The 17,384-nt window shown below is 50.4% G+C and overlaps 2 protein-coding genes across 3 annotated transcripts in view; one reads left to right on the forward strand and one right to left on the reverse strand.

The window, feature by feature from the left end:
* Positions 1–17,384, reverse strand: part of SYN1 (synapsin I) — a 58,904-nt gene that overhangs the window by 7,423 nt on the left and 34,097 nt on the right. The window lies entirely within an intron of this gene.
* On the forward strand, positions 2,423–6,916 carry TIMP1 (TIMP metallopeptidase inhibitor 1). Its single transcript, NM_001082232.2, has 6 exons — positions 2,423–2,458; positions 3,345–3,473; positions 4,659–4,738; positions 5,279–5,405; positions 5,684–5,808; positions 6,645–6,916. The coding sequence occupies exons 2-6, from the start codon at positions 3,353–3,355 to the stop codon at positions 6,813–6,815; spliced, it is 624 nt and encodes a 207-aa protein (NP_001075701.2). The 5' UTR covers positions 2,423–2,458; positions 3,345–3,352; the 3' UTR covers positions 6,816–6,916.

Below are 17,384 nucleotides of genomic sequence, written 5' to 3' on the forward strand. Positions count from 1 at the left end.
GGGTGCCTGTTGGGAGCTCTGGACCCTGGGATGGCCTATAGGACTCTAGATCAGCATCTCAGCTTCTCTTCTTTGCAAAGCCCTGTGCATTCCAGGCCAATTACTGATTGCCTCTCTGGGCCTCAGTTTCCCGATCTGTACAAAGGGCACAGTCAGGCCCCAGCACGTGGTATGTTGGGAGGATCCTCAGGTGTCTGCTCTGCACACTTCGGCTGGACCTCATACCCATCGGGTCGCACACGGTCACACACCCGACACTCCTCCGTGAAGCCCCTCTCCCCACCGCCCCCTGCCCCTGATTCCAAACCTGCACAAGAACCTGGATCCACACAACCCTTCCCTGGCAAGACTGCTGACTCAGGGGGCCAGCGCTGTGGTGTAGCGGGTAAAGCCGCTGCCTGCAATGCCAGCATCCCATATGGGCGCCGGTTCGAGTCCTGCTCCACTTCCGATCCAGCTCTCTGCTGTGGCCTGGGAAAGCAGGCACAGATCCAGCCATTGTGGCCATCTAGGCAGTGAACCAGCGGATGGAAGACCTTTCTCTCTCTCTCTCTGCCTGTCCCTCTCTCACTGTGTAAATCTGACTTTCAAATAAATAAATCTTATTAAAAATAATGCTGGCTCAGGTTTCAAAGCACTGGCGTCAGAGCTGGGGTCAGCATGGGGCACAGGGGCCAAGAGAGGACTTTCCCTGCCTTCACTTCCCTCCCTGTCCTGCGGGCGAGTTACTCAGCCCCCTGTTTCATTCACTCTCACTCCCCCACTTTCACAACCCGGCTTCCACATACTTTTGGTTTACTTCCCTTCTTCCCTTTTTTGGTCCCTCCAAGGGAACCCTTTGAACTTGCATTCCTGGGCAAGTCACATGACCCTTGTGTGGCTCAGTTTCTTCACGTGCATGATGAGAAAATGAGCTTGTGTCTAACTCATAGGGATGCTGCAAGGAGAGGGATGGATTAGTTACTTGGTGGGAAGTGCTTAGCAAGCAGTCAGCCTGCACCCTCAAAGACTGCTAGGTACTGTCATTGTCCATATTGTGGCCTTTGATCACGCACACTGATGAGCCAGGAGCTCATCAGGGACAGGGCACGAGCAGAGTGACTTTACACCCATGTTTGATGTGCAGGAAGCACCACTCCTTTTGTAATTTTACCGTGCTCTTGTTATTGAGCGAACCTCTCTGAGTTAATCAAGTTTAAGTAGCAAGGGAGTAATGGAGAGGGAATGAGATAATTTACACAAAAAACCAATGCACTCAGTACACAGTAGTGCTCAATAAGAGGCTGCCGTTATCCCTATCGTCAGGATTTTTATTGCTCTGTCCTCCCTGAATTAACCAAGGAGGTTAATCAGCCCTCGGAACCCTCTTCAGGACCCCACGGAAGATGCCAGCATCATCAGGAAACTGGTGGGCAGTGATTGCCTCATCTCCCCCCGCCCCCCCCCCCCCCCCCGCTAACAGGAGCGTGGGCCGGCTGGTGGGGAAGGGGTAGGGCAGGATGGGGTGGGGATGGGTTTGGATGGGTTTTCTACTGACTCACTAGCTTCTTTCACCACCATCCAACCCCCCTGCCAATGCTCACTAATCCACCGGTACCATTCCCTGCCTGCCAACACGGGGCCCCACCTGGCACCAATTAGCCAAGGTTCAAACCCTGGCCATGCCTTGTGATCCTGGGAAAGTTTTCCACTCCTTCTTGGCCTCCTATTTTCTCATCTGTAAAATGGGACAAGTCCTGGTGTCCACCTCAGAGGCTAATTGTGAGCTTTAAATGAAATCAATTGTGCTGAGTTCCTGGTACACAGTTGGTGCTGTATAAATGCTGGCCATTTGCCTGTGATTCTTTGAGAAGGGTTCAGACCCAGGTTGTGGCTCCAGGCTACCTGGGTTCAAGCCTCAGTTGGGCCATTTATCAACTGCAATCTTGTGTTAAATCATGTAATGTCTCCTATGCCTCAGCCTGTCTTCACCTTGACTTTTTCCCCATTCATCGGCCTAATCCGTCCACACTGTTTCTGCTTCCCCCCCTCTACCAGGCTGGGATTTTCATGTGCTGGTACACAGCAGATGCACAATGAAGATCGAAGGCATGGACTAAATTCAGGCTTCAGCCTTGGGGATTTTGGCGGATGTGGGCGGTTGCAGAGCCGTGGGAGACTTTCGAGGACTCAATGGGGGGGGGGGGATCCTGCCGCCGCCGAGCTCTCTTGGAAGGAATGTGCCCGACGTGGAGCTGGGGGAGGGGAGGGGAAGGAGGGTGTCTCTCCTTTGGGCAGCCCTCGGCCCGCCCCTAGACTTCTGCGCTGACGGTGGGCGGATGAGTAATGCATCCAGGAAGCCTGGAGGCCTGTGGTTTCTGCGCCAACCCCGCCCCTCGCGTGGACATTTATCCTCTACTGCTCAGGCCGTGCTGCCGCCATCACCGCCGCTGCTCCAGTGCCCGGACAGACGCTAGAGGTAAGCGGGTGAGGCTGGGGTGGAGGCCTGGGCTGCCGGCAGGGCTGGGGCTGGTCTGGAGTTTGTGCGCTGGCGAGCAGGCCTGTCCGGTCCGTGCCAGATTCCTCTGCTGCTGCTCAGCCTGGCCTGCGGGTACCAGGACCCTGGACTGGTCAAGGGCAAGCGGGGAGGGGGCTGGAAGTGCTGCCGGCCCTGACACAGCAACCCCCCTCGAATCCCTGGCATCCATCCCCATTGCCCCCAAACCCATGACCCCCTAATACCAAAACGCCTCCCAACCTTCCAATGCCTCCAAGCCCCTCATTAACCCCCTCAATCTGCAGCCCAGCCCCCCCTTCACAGCTCCCTAAACTCCCCTAGCCCAGTCTCTGAACTCCTTAATCCTCAACCCCCTAAACCTCAACACTTCGTCTGTCCTCAAATCCCTAAAGTAGCCCCATCGCCTTAGACACCCAATCCCCCCAACACCTTGAGCTCCCAAACTCACACAACTCCCTAAACCCCCAACTTCTTCCAAATTTCTCAACCTCCCGAAATCCCCACCCTCTTCATCACTTAATATGTACAGTTCTGAAACTCCCAGACTTCTCTGGCCCCCACCCCAACTCCCTTTCCCTCCAGATTTTCTGAGACCCCTCCTTATTCACAAAATGCAAGACCCTACAATCCCCCACCTGACTCAGTGCCCTAAGCCACTCCAACTCCACAAACCCCTCAACTCTCCCAACTCTCTAAACCCCTGAACACCTCTGCAATCCCACCCCTTCTCCTACAAATCCCAAGATTCCCAACTCCTCAAGCCCCCACACAGCCCCCTCATCCCCTTGCAGACCAGCCTGGGGCAGCATGGGCGGGAAGGCTGCCTGACACCCGTACTCTCATGCAGAATCCACCATGGCCCCCTTGGCAGCCCTGGCCTCCAGCATGCTGCTGCTGCTGTGGCTGGTAGCCCCCAGCAGAGCCTGCACCTGTGTCCCACCTCACCCGCAGACGGCCTTCTGCAACTCCGACCTTGGTGAGTCAGGACCCACTGTGCCCGCAATCCCTTGCTTTGCTTTCCCTCTCGATGGCACCTGCCTCTAGAGCAGTTCCACCTGCCTCTGCCCTGACTCCACACCCTCAGGGATACCCTAGGCTCAAGCCCTCCTCAGGGCCTTTGTGCGGGCTGCACCCTCTGCTTGGTAACCTTGTCTCCGTGTACACATGGGCAGCTGTGTCAAGTGTCACCCTGGCCTTCCCTGACCATCGTGCTTAAAACTTTAACTCCTGCCCCTCTAGTACTCTACACACCCTGTTAAAGACAGACTTATTCAAGGATGCTTGTTGAAGCTCCGTAAGGCATGCTTTATTCAGGACCATCCCTACAGGTGCAGGAAGAGGACCCATGCCAATGGGATTTTGCAGGGAGGAAGAGAGCCTGGGCTCAACTCCAAATACCACATGGGCAAGTGGGAATCTGTAGCCAGGAACAGGGCAGGGGTCAGTGGAAAGAGAAAACATGTGGGGTAAGGGGAGTGGGGACTGTGGCTAAAGGATATTTGCAGAAGGTGGGCCAGGGTGATGAGACATCACCTGGGGGTGGGGGCTGGGGAATGAAGAACCCCATCAGATAATGAGGCTGAGCAGATGAGGGTGGGGGATTCTTGCGATAAACGGACCTAGCAGGGTTCTTTGCTAAAACTGGGTTTTTGCAAGCAAGTGCACAGATGGGCCTAGGAGAAGGTTTAGGAGCTTGACTGAAGCTTGACCAAGCAAAGAATCATGGTGACTCCCTCACCAAGCTTTGTAATTCCGCACTATATCGAGTAGCATCCAACATTTCCCAGTGCTCATCTTTGTCTTTAGTCAGTCTCCTCCTGGCTAGAATGTGAACTCCACAAGGAAAGGGAAGTCTGTGTTTTGTTTCCTGTTGGGTCCTTAACACCCACAACAGTGCTTGGCACACAGTAGATGCTCTGAAATATTTGTTGAGTCAATGGGCAAATGAACAAATGAAAAAGGTTCAAGCAGTGCCTGGGAAAGAGGAGTCACTCGATATATAGATGAATCAATTCACAAATGTGTCAATCGCTTAGTGTGCCGTCTGGAATACAGTAATCCCTATTTATGTATGCGCTTGCCTGGGATTAGTAGGATGATGACTTTATTTTTATTGGCTTTTGCAGTCCCTCTGACTCATCTTTCCCCTCCTCTCCTGCAGTCATCAGGGCCAAGTTTGTGGGGGCTCCAGAAGTCAATCATACTACCTTGTACCAGCGTTATGAAATCAAGACAACCAAGGTACTCCCCTGCCCCTTCTCCAGCATCCCTAACACTTTCTTCCTGGTCAAAATAGAGGCCTCTGGGAGCAGACATTTAGCCTAGCAGTTAAGACGTCTGTAAGTTAAGACATCAGAGTGCCTGGGTTCAATTCCCAGCTCCAACTCCTGACTCCAGCTTCCTGCCAATGCGGATCCTGGCAGGAAGCAGTGATGACTCAAGTACTTGGGCCCCTGCCACCCCTGTGCGAGACCTGGATGGAGTTTCCGGTTCCTGGCCCTGGCCCGTGCCCAGCCCCAGCTGCTGCAAGACATTGGAGGAGTTAATCAATGGATGGGAGGTCTCCCTCTCTCTCTCTCTCTCTCCCTCCCCTCCTCCCTCCCTCCCTCTCTCTCCGTGTCCCTCTCAAGTAAGTAAGTTAAAAAAAATAGAAGGCTCTGGCCACAGGTTAGGCAGGAGGTCAGTGGTGATCTCAGGATGCTATACTTGTATGACTTCAGGGAAGAAGGTGGAGTGGGAGGATGATGTCGGTAAACAACTCTTCCCCTCATCTGTCAACAGATGTTCAAAGGATTTGACGCCTTGGGGCATGCCACGGATATCCGGTTTGTCTACACCCCCGCCATGGAAAGTGTCTGCGGGTACTCCCACAAATCCCAGAACCGCAGCGAGGAGTTTCTCATCGCTGGTGAGGCCCCCTCCCCTCACCCTGGGCCACGCCTGCCCGTCCCTCAGACACCGGGGCGAGGCTCAGAAGGGACTCCTCCCGGTTGAAATGAGACCTGCCGATCCCAGCCTATCAGAAGGCAGGGACTTTGCCCAATGGGGGATCTGTAGGCTAAGAACTCCAATCAGGCACTCTCCCCACCCATCCCCCTCTCCCGCCCAGACAATCAATCAAAAAAAAAAAAAAAAAAAAAAGAAAGAAAGAAAACCATCCTGCCTGTTGATTTCTCCTTCACCTAGGACAACTGCGGAACGGGCTCTTGCACATCACGACTTGCAGTTTCGTGGTTCCCTGGAACAGTCTGAGCTTCTCTCAACGTTCCGGCTTCACCAAGACCTACGCTGCCGGCTGTGACATGTGCACAGTGAGTGCCTGGGTTCTGCCCTCCACTCCTGGGGCTCTTTCCTCAAGCTCTGGGCTTGCTTCTTAATCCCTCTGGCTGCTGCTTGTTCCAGGGCGTGCTCCCCACACACAAGGGCTGTCCCGGATCTCTCTGGCTAGTCCCCGAGCCCTATGATTGCTCCCTTAGCAATTCTGGTGCTGTGTCTGACACTGGGACTGCGTGTCCCTCAGACCTGTCCCTCTAACTCCCCCTTGTGCCTATCCTGTAGTCCCACTGTTTCTGACCCCCTTGGCCTAGTTTTTTCTTTTGCTTTTCTTTATTTTTCAGTTTTTCCTTCCCTAGAATGTTCTCCAGGAGACTAAAGTGCTGGTGCCCAAACCCACTGACTCTTGCTCAGCAAGTCTGATTGTTTCAGTGTAGCTCTGACTGTTGCAGACGTCAGCGAGCATTACATGAACTTCTGGCAGCCCCCAGATTGTTCCCTGATGGCCCTGATGCCATCTGACCCCAGGGACTGCCTCAGAGGCCCACTAGCTACTGCTACACTCTACTTCCCCACACTCCATTACCCCACGACCCCACGACTTCCAGATGTCCCGTAGCACAATCCCCCAGGAGACCTGCCAGACTGACCTCCAGCGACCATTCCCCAACCACCATTCCAGGATGCGGGTCCTTTCTCTGGTTTACTATTTCCCAGCGAGAGAGGGGCTGTTCTTGGGTCTGAACCCAGGTGGGGCGACACCAAGTCCCCCTAACCGCTTCGTGTTGCAAGTTGAGGAGGGAAAGCGTCTTGGTAGGGGAGGTAGGTGGAGGAGGGCAGCCCTCCCAGCTGTGTCCTCCCACCTCTCCTGTAGGTGTTTGCCTGTGCATCCATCCCCTGCCATCTGGAGAGTGACACTCATTGCTTGTGGACAGACCAGCTCCTCCTAGGCTCTGACAAGGGCTTCCAGAGCCGCCATCTCGCCTGCCTGCCACAGGAGCCTGGGCTGTGCGCCTGGCAGTCCCTGCGGCCCCGGAAAGACTGAAGGCTGCTCCTGTTGGAAGCCGAAGCCTACACCATGTTTGCCTCCCTCCTACCCCCATCTTTCTTTGTCCCACACAATGAAATAAAGAACTACCACCCTGCAGACACTGTTCCCGTGTTGCTGATGACCTGGTGGGAGCACTCTGGGATCTGTGCCGAGGGCAGTGATGGATACTAGGTGCTGGTTTGTTTTTTTTTTTTTTAATCTTTCACCTAAAATGTGATGTGGTGCTTTTAACTCTCAGGCTTGGTATTAGCACTGGGGATCTGCCCAACTATGAGCGTTCCTGTCCTCACCCTTGAGTTTTGTACTGGAAATGACTCGAGCCAAAGGGGAAACCTTCAGAGGATCCCTAAATCCCCAAAGTCACCCAGCCAGGGATTCGAGCCCTGGCTCTGGCCTGTGGATGACTCCTTAGGAGGGCTTGTGTGGGGACACAGGACAGGTGAGATGGAGAGAAGGTGTGATCTCAAAACCCCCAAGCTCTCCGCTTGTCCCCTCTCCCCTCTCCCTGCTCCCCTCACTCCTCTGACCAGTCTTAAAGGGAACGTGGACAGCACTGAAATTCCGCTAGGGTTCATCATGAGGCCTAAGCAGCAGGTTCCCCTTACCCAGCTGGTGCCGCACCCAAACTGAGATCTCTGCACCAAACCCTCAGCTTTCTGGCTTGTCTTCCTTCACAAGACCTGAGAGAGATCCTCCCAGCACTCCTGGGCCTCCCTATGCTTAAAGTTGGGCCTGGGGCCCTCTGGCCCCTTTCCAGCCCCTGACACCTGCTTGGGATACTCCAAAGTCCAGACACAGGTGGGGATCAGAGTTTCAGATGAATGCAGACATTCAGTGGAACACTCAAGTGTGCTGTTGACCCAAATCTGCTTATAAAAGGTCCCAATCTTTGCTGAAGAAAAGGACCACAATTCTTCCCCATCAGACTACTACCAGTATGAATCCAGGTGTCCTCTGGAGCATTCTAGGTCACCCAGCATGGGCTCTAGAGCCTCTATGGTCCTGTCTCAAAGCCCTTTGCACGCCTGAGAGATTCTCCCAGGGCCCAAGATATGTCCCAGATCCAGATGGGAGAGGAGCATGCAGCAGTGACTGCTTGAACAGGCCAGGCCCACTGTGGCAGCAGGTTCTATGTTGCCACTGGCACCTTGCTCATATCTAGGATGGTCTGGACCCTGTCCACCAAAAAGAGCAAATGGCGGTCTTTGCTGATTTGTGCAAGTGTAGGGGAAGGGCCAGGCCCTGCTTTGGCTCTGGTGACTCTGTCACTAGGCCCTCAGCTGCTTGTGAGCCTCTGGAAGCTCCTGACAGTTCCCCCAACCCCAGTACCCACTCCCTGCACTCTTAAGCTCTTTCCTGCCTTCAGGGCCCATTTGCTGAGCCCTCAGCTCATCTGAGCCCTGGGAGGAAGCTGAACTGGGAGGTGGCAGGGAATTCAGCATGCAGACCATTCCCTGGCCAGCATGTGCACCCTTCGGGAGGTCCCTGAACCAACAGCAGCCAGTGCAGCACGGATGGGGCCGACCAGTTTGTCAGGGTACATAGAATCCACCACGGCGTGCACAAGGCTACTTCCCCTAGGGCCTTGGCATGAGCTCCTGGCAGGTTCTCTAGCCCTGGGATCACTGTGTCTGCTTATCATTCTTCTAGAAAATCCATTAGAGGGAGTAAACTGAGCATCCCCTAACCCCAGCGTTCAGTGGATCTGTGTGTGAACCTCTGGGAGAGAGTCAGTGACAGCTGAGAGCAAGCATGTGGGGGTCACAGCTGCATGAGGTGTGCAGCTCAGTGAGTAGCCTGGGGACTGGCCCTTCTCTCAGTTGAGCTTCAGTCTTTCTTCCTAAAAAGTGGGCATCTGGGGGTCAGCGCTGTGGCTCAGTGGGTTAACACCCTGGCCTGAAGTGCCAGCATCCCATATGGGCGCTGGTTCTAGTCCTGGCTGCTCCACTTCCGATCAAGGTCTCTGCTATGGCCTGGGAAAGCAGTGGAAGATGGCCCAAGTCCTTGCGCCCCTGAACCCACATGGGAGACCCGGAGGAAGCTCCTGGCTCCTGGCTTCGGATCGGCACAGCTCCAGCCATTGCGGCCAATTAGGGAATGGGCCATTGGATGGAAGACCGCTCTCTCTTTCTCTCTCTGCCTCTTCTTCTCTCTCTGTGTAACTCTGACTTTCAAATAAATAAATAAATAAATCTTTTTAAAAAAGTGGGCATCACAGCCCCCCTGCAGAATCCTTCAGAAGGCTGCTGAGGTTGGAGGATTTCTAGGCTGGCTGGCCCATGGGCATTTCTCAGGTGAGAACACATGAGACTCTCATAACAATAACTTCCTGAGCAATCTGGAGCCAGGACTCAATCCAGGTATGCCACCCAGGTGGCAGAAACCCAACCACTTGAGCCATCACCACTGCTTCCCAGGGTCTGCATTAGCAGGAAGCTGGAATCATGAGCCAGTACTGAGACTCGAACTCAGGCAGTCAGATATGGGATGCAGGCAACTCAACTGGTGTTTTCATGACCAGGCCAAGCAACGGCCCCATAAGTGAGTGTGCTTTTTATTCCCGTGCAGGAACCGAGCTGCAGAAAGGTACTATGACTTCCCCAGGATACACAGCTAGGACATGGCAGGGCCAGGATTTGAATGCAGATGGCCTGGCTCCAGAGCTCATGCTCTTAGCCGGCACACCACACTGCCTGTCTAGGAATTCAGTACCTGTTAGAAATATTGCTCAGTGAACCAGTAGATGGGAGCTCTCTGTGTCTCTCAAATAAATGAATAAATAATATATATTTTTAAAATATGCCTAATGCATAAGGACAATGTACACATTAAATAAGGTTGTACATGGAAACTTCCAAGTAGTAGTTATGGCAAAATAATTGTAATTTATAACTTTAGTAGTGATACTCTTACCACTCATAGTTATCTACAATATTTCAAATAATATTTTATATTAAGCATAAAACAATATTATAAATATTGTATCTTATGAGCAATAATTTGATGCAGCCTGGAAACCTCATTTTTCTACAAAATGTATTTTAATTGAAAAAATCATCTATTTTCACATTATTTGAGAGACACAGAAAGAGAAAGAGAGAGAAAGAGAGATCTTCCATCCACTCGTTCATTCCCCAAATGGCCGCAAGAGCTGGGGCTGGGCCAGGCCAAAGTCAGGAGCCAGGAACTCCATTCTGGTCTCCTGCAAGGACCAGGAACCCAGGTTCTTGGGCCATCTTACATTGCCTTCAGAGGGTATGCATTAGCAGGAAGCTGGATTGGAAAAAGAGGAGCCAAGACTGGAACCAGGCATTCCAATATGGAGCGTGAGCTTCCTAGGCAGCCCTTAGAAACGTTAGTTTAAGATGAACATGATCATCTCTGCCAGGGCTGAGCTGCTCTACAGGGCTGTTACAAATACTTAATAAGCTCACTTGTGATATTTTTCTTGGTAGTGTGAAGTGTGTACACTGCTTTAGAGTATGTCAATCTCTCCACTGACAAAGGCTTCTGAGGGAACCCCCACCCCATGATAATATTCCCCACCATGAAGTCCTCACTGGGGACTAATCCTTGTCTTTGGAAATCTGTACTGTTGCCACGACTACACATGCCACATCCCAAGCCCTTGGCAAGTCCTTCCTTTGATAGGTCCTCTCTCCCCACTGTGACAAATCCTCTTTTTCAGAACTGCCTCGCTAAGAAACATCTTATTCATAAATATTCCAGCACTATCTCCCCATGCATCACTCCCAGCGACAAATTTCTCCATTCACAAACACACAGCAGCAATCTATTGCCTGCTGATGGAGCCCAGCAACAAAATCTCTCTTCATAACTCCCCATCCATTGATATACCCCCAGTTGACAAATCTCTCTAATCATAAAGTTTTCCATGATAGAATTCTTGTTGAAAACCTCCCATTCGTACATCAAGATGGCACATGGGGGGCTGGCGCTGTGGCATAGCAGGTAAAGCCACTGCCTGCAGTGCTGGCATCCCATATGGGTGCTGGTTCGAGTCCTGGCTGCTCCACTTCCGATCCAGCTCTCTTCTATGACCTGAGAAAGCAGTGGAAGATGGCCCAAGTCCTCGGGCCCCTGCACCCACGTGGGAGACCTGGAGGAAGATCCTGGCTCCTGGCTTCGGATAGGTGCAGCTCTGGCTGTTGCAGCCAATTGGGGAGTGAACCAGCAGATGGAAGACCTCTCTCTCTCTCTCTCTCTGCCTCTCCTTTTCTCTCTGTAACTCTGACTTTCAAATAAATAAATAACCCTTTTTAAAAAATAAATCTTAAAAAAAGATGGTATATGGGCACGCACCCACTGTCCATTAGGAATGACACTGACGAGCCCCCTTGTCAAATCTTGCCAATCAGAAATACGTACCCTTGATATCCGTATACCTCACTTAAAGCCTGTTCAGAAATCTTTCCATTCATAGAAACCATATATCCATGCATTCTCTACTGATTGAACTCCACTGACACATTTCTGCATCCTTAGATATTTACAGTTGGAAAATCCCCCTGCTAGCTAGAACAGCTCCCTAGCGATTACCCCATATGATGAATCATCCTTCTCTTCCAGCTAATGACAGGTGGAAAGGTTGATTTGCATAACAGTAGCCCTTTGTTTTTATTAATAGTGACTGACATGTCTCACCATCCAGCTCTGGACACCTCCTATGCCAGTAATGGTGAAATCTGAGGATCATCCACAGTTACTCTGTAGAGCCCTCTGAGAAAGGAATGGATTAGGGTACAAAGTTCTCTCTGGCCGTCAGTTGGGGGGGGCAGTGAAACGAGCATTTTGAGAAGACTGGTTGAAAGTCTAAGAAGCTGGTAGAGGTCCAGATAAATCCCCCAACTCCCACAGTCCTGCTCCAGAGAAGGCCAGAGGTATGAGCTCTTGAAAGAGCATAATGGAAGAGCCTCATTCATATGGGCAGGGATATCCACACTGTACCCAACTCTGCTCTGGCAGAGCACTGAGACCCAAAAGCTACTGAAGTCATACCAAGACCCCAGCCCATCGCCTCACCAATGCTCCTCAGCCCGTGTCCCTCTTCCTTTCGCCCCTCCAAGACTCTCCTCGAGGTTCCTAGTAGGGTCCCGGATATCTGGTTCATTAGCAGTACCTGAGAGTAAGGAGCAACGCCCTTAGGTGTCCATACACTCACCAAGTGCAAGTGTGCTGACATGCACCCGGGGAGGCTCCCCTTTGGCAATTCCTCACAGCAGGCATCCAAGCTGTCCCCACCCTGTGTGAGCTGCTCAGCCTCAGGCCTCCGTGTGCAGCATCCCTGGCACAGTGTCTGCAGCCCCGGGGCCTCCTCTCATCTGAGTCCCACCACACCTCCTCCCCTCCCCCAGCGCAGGACACTGTGCTCCTGATTTCAGCCCACCACAGCATATTCTGTCCTCAACCAGCCACTTAGAGATTACAGCATGTCCCAGCCAAAAGATAGCTGTTTGCATTTTAATGGCCCTGAAGGCTCCCTTGCAGGCTCTTTGAAGGATGGGGCGCTCCACTTCACGAGATGCAGGGGTATATTCTTGGAAGGAGCACAGATAAGGCTTCCTGAATTGGAACAGGAAAGGACAGCACCGGGCCCAAGCGGTCCCCAGACTCCAACTCACCCCTGCCCCCTCTGCTCCCTGCTCCCCTTTGCTGTGCCCTATCTCCTCTTCCTAGTCCCTGCTCTCTTTCCTTGTTCCCTACTTCCTGTCCCTACCCCTTCCCCAAGCTCTGTCCTCCCACTCCCTGCTCTTACTCAGGCTCCCTGCCCCACCCCCGCCAACTCCACGCTGTTGCCTCTCTCATTTTGCTCCGTGCTCAGTGTCCCTGGGCCCTGGCCCCACTGCCTGAAGGAGTGACACGCCTCATCCACCCCATGCCTGCCTCCCACAGAGCCACTCACCTCAATGCCAATCTTGCACAGGGTCTACAAAACGACCCATGCTTCTCGGAGCATTGGCAAGAACATGAAGGCATGAACCTGGCTGCCTTCCCAGGTGGCCTGATGGCTGCTATTGAATCTTCATGTGCGACAGCCTCCTGTGTTGGATCCAGACTTCAGCTCGGCCCCAGGCAACTGGTCACTCCCCACCTTCCTCAGACTTGCACACCTCCCTTTGCCCATCCACCTGGCTCGCCGCCACCTCAAGCCTCCTGAAAACCGTCAACTTTTAAATATATTGGAGTCCTGATCAGTCTCTTGTTCTCAATCTGTTGCAGGTGACAGGAGTGTGTGTCCTTTGTGAAAATTCAATGAGCTGTACCCTTTTGTAAACTTGTTAGATCATAGTAAAATTAGCCCCCCCCCCACAAGAAAGTCCTCACCCTAGTGACACCTCTTCCCTGACGCTTCCTCCACTCCTCGCTCACGCCTCCCCTCTCTCTTCACACATCCATGTCGCTGATGATTCTCCCCTCAAAGCACCCTTTCTTTCTTCAGTCCAAGGCAGTGGGGGTGCAGGAGCCTTGAGGCTGAGCTTCACATGTCGTGCCATGAGCCCTCCATAAATACCTGCTGCCCCATAAGTCACTTGAATGCAGGTGGCAAGGGAGGGGAACTCTGTATTGCCCCCTGCAGCCCCCTCCCTAGATCTGCCGGGCCAGGCTGATGTGAACAGACCACCAGGAGACTTTTCAGACACTTTTGTGCTAAGCAGTCCTCAGAGGATTGCTGGTAGCCCACAAGCTGCATGGGCCTGAGTCCCAATATGTTTTTCCCACAAGATGGAGGCTAAGCAATTTTGCCATCACAACTTCAAATATAGGATGGAAAGACTTCTGCTTGGGGCCGGCACTGTGGCACAGTGGGTTAAAGCCCTGGCCTGAAGTGCCTGCATCCCATATGGGCGCCAGTTCAAAACCCGGCTGTTCTACTTCCGATAAGGTCTCCGCTATGGCCTGGGAAAGCAGTAGAAGATGGCCCAAATCCTTGGGCCCCTGCACCTGTGTGGGAGACCCAGAAGAAGCTCTTGGCTCCTGGCTTCAGATCGGTGCAGCTCTCTCTCTCTCCGCCTCTCCTCTCTCTGTGTAACTCTGACTTTCAAAGAAATAAATAAATGTTAAAAAAAAAAAAAGGATGGAAAGACTTCTGCTTATCCAAGGCTAGTTTTTGTCCCTCCATGCTGCACAGCAGGGTGGGGGACAAAAGGACAAAGGAGGTGGCAGGCTGGCCAGTGGGGAGTCCAGTGCCTCTGCTGCCTTATCTCCATTACCCACCATTCACTCTGCCTTCTTGCCAGTCTCGGAACACCTGTTCTTTCAGCCCTTGATTAAAAAAATAGCTTTTACACAGCTACAGAACAGCCAGGAGCTGTGAGTAACCTACCAGATAGCAGAAATCAATGCATGAATGTAATTATTAAGACAGTGTGACGTTGGCACAGGTGTAGAAAAAGTGACCAATGGAATAGAACAGAATTCAGAACTTGCCCCATGTACATATGGCATTTAATATATGACAGAAATGGTAGTCTAGATCAGTGGGTGGGAATGGGTTACCCATAAGGAAGAAGAAGAACTTACTATAGTTTGGATAGGGCTTGAGTGTGTTCCTCAAAGGTTAACATGTTCAGGTGGTTAAATTTTTCTGAGGTGAGGCCTAGTGGAAGGTAGCTACGACCCTGGGGGTGTGATCTTTTGGAAGGAGATTAGATAGTTCTTGCAGGAGCCTGGGAGAGCAGGTTGTTATAAAAGAGTGCCCCTTGGGGTGAGAGTTTGTCCATAGCAGAGTACATGGGTTCAAGTCCCAGCTCCAACTCCTGATTCCAGCTTCCTGCTAATGCAGGTCCTGGGAGGCAGCAGGTGATGGCTCAAGTACTTGGGCCCCTGCCACCTACATAGGAGATCTCGAGTTCCCCTCTCCTGGCTTTGGCTGGGCCTTGGCTGTTGAGGGCATTTGGACAATGAACCAGTGGATGGGAGCTCTAGTTCTTTCTCTTCTCTTCTGTGTAAATATCAAATAAATAAATATTTTGCTTTTAAAAAGGAGTGAACTTGGCCCCTGAATCCCTCTGGTGTCCTGTCTTACCATGTGATCTCTCCCTCTCACACATGCTCCCACCATGATGGCATCCATCAGATACGGGTGCCACCTTTTCAAATCTCCAGGACTGGAACTGGTGTCGTGGTGTAGTGGGTAAAGTCCCCACTTGTGATGCCAACACCACATATGGGCATAGGTTCAAGTCCCAGCTGCTCCATTTCTGATCTGGCTTCCTGCTAATGGCTTAAGAAAACCAGCAGAAGATGGCCCAAGTGCTTGGGCCCCTGTGACCCACGTAGTAGATCTGGATAAAGCTCCTGGCTCCTGGCTTCAGATCGGCCCAGTTCTGGTTGTTTTGGCCATTTGAGGGGTGAACCAGAGTATGGAAGACCTCTCTCTCTGTCTCTCCCTCTCTCTCTGTAACTCTACTTTTCAAATAATAAACCTTAAAAAATAAAAAAGTAAATAGTGTTCACTCTTCCATTATATAGCTACCTGATTATTTATATATTTGAAAATTACTGATCTCTGTATATTAACTGTATATTCTACAATGTTACTGAGCTTACTTTATTTTCTGAATTAGCTTTATTATTATTAATTTTGGAGAATTTCCAGATATATTATCATGTAATCTATAGAGATATTTTTAAACCACATCAGTCCATCATCACACATATAATTGTTTTTCCAAGTCTAATAAAATCGGTTCAATGCTTTCAGTACAACACGAAAAAAGAAATGGAGATACTGGGCACTTTGCCTTGTTCATGACTGTAGTGGAAATGCCACCAGTGGTGTCCCATCAAGATGATAATTTTAGGGTTCAGGGATACAGATTTTGTCATGTCAAGGAGGCATCCATTTCTGTTTCTGAATGCTTTTATCTAGATGAGTGTTGAATTTTGTCAAAGGTTTTTAAAATCTATGGAAATAATTTTACAATTTTCTCATCAGATATATTAATAACATTGTATTTCATTAATGATTACTTAGAATGAGCCATTCTTGCATTCTCAGAAACTTCCCCAAACATGCTACAGCATATTTTTCTTTTTTTAAAGATTTAGTTATTTATTTGAGAGAAATAGTTACAGAGAGGCAGAGGCAGAGACACAGAGAGAGAGGTCTTCCAACTGCTGGTTCACTCCCCAAATGGCCACAAATGCCGGAACTGGGCCAATCTGAAGCCAGGAACCAGGAGCTTCTTCCAGGTCTCCCACGCAGGTGCAGGGGCCTAAGGACTTGGGCCATCTTCCACTGCTTTCCCAAGCCATAGCAGAAAGCTGGATTGGAAGTGGAGCAGCTGGGGCTCGAACTGGCGCACATATAGGGTGCCAGCACTGCAGGTGGCAGCTTTACCCACTACAACACAGCGCCAGCCCCAGTATATTATTTTCTTAATGTGGTTTTGAATTTGTTTGCTAATATTTTATCTAGAATTTCTGCACTGATATGCACAAGTGAAACTAGTCTATGCTTTTCTTTTTGTATTATCAATGTTAAAATTGCTTTAGAAAAACAACATGGAGGGAGTGGGAACTTGTTACAGTGCTTGGGATTCCCACATCTCGTATGACAGTGCCTGAGTTCAAGTTCTGGGAGGCAACAGGTGATGGATCAAGTACTTGGATCCCTGCCACCCACATAGGAGACCTGGATTGCGTTCCCAGCTCTCTTTCTGCCCTTCAAATAAATGATAACAACAATCATAAGAGAACAAGTTATTAAAAAAAGAAAAAAAGACGGTGGAAATTTCTCATAATTTTCTATTCTTTGGAGCAATTTATGTGGCACTGGGAATAACTGGTCTCAAATAGTTCAGCAGAAAGTCCCCTGTAAAATCATCTGGTCCCAGTGCAATTTACGGGGTACTTCCTTAGTAATATTTTCTATTTCTTTTATGGAAATTGCTCTGTTAAGCTCTAAGGGGGTCAATTTTGGCATACTGTGTTTCCCTAGGAAATTATCTATTTAATTTAGGTGTTTAATTTTATTGGTGTATGCTTTTTTATATTTTAATATTTGTACCCAAGCTAAATGCCTTAAGTCAACATGCATAGGGGAAAAACACAAATTTAATAAAAGAAAAATAAGCTATATTTGAAGTAAAATAAATTACATAATTATGATGAGAAGTAAAACGAACTAACTCAGTAATTTTAGAATCCAGTACTTTGCATACCCTCAGTCTAAAGACATAAAAAAGAGAAAACAAAGGATTTGCTTTTCACAGAGGTATGGGTGTTGCAATTCCAAAAACAAAATACTTTCTGTGTGCTGCAGAGTTGGATACATGAGTGAAAATGAGTGAATGCATTAACGATGCTGGGGACTAGAGAAAAGCAATGGAAGTGAAGAATGGAGGAAGGTTAGAATGAGTCCTGTGACATGGAGGAAGGAGATCAAGAAAATAACTGAGTAAGATGCTCCAGTGATCATCTTCTCAACAGAGATACCAATTTGAACAGCTATTCACCTTATAAGAGCTGAGGAGCCCTGGGTTTTGTATAGCAATAATAAGAAAACATGCAGGGACTGGTGGTGTGGCACAGTGGGTT

Source organism: Oryctolagus cuniculus, chromosome X (assembly GCF_051225735.1).
Source record: "Oryctolagus cuniculus isolate XC-2025 breed Fujian yellow rabbit chromosome X, ASM5122573v1, whole genome shotgun sequence".
Classification (NCBI taxonomy): domain Eukaryota; kingdom Metazoa; phylum Chordata; class Mammalia; order Lagomorpha; family Leporidae; genus Oryctolagus; species Oryctolagus cuniculus.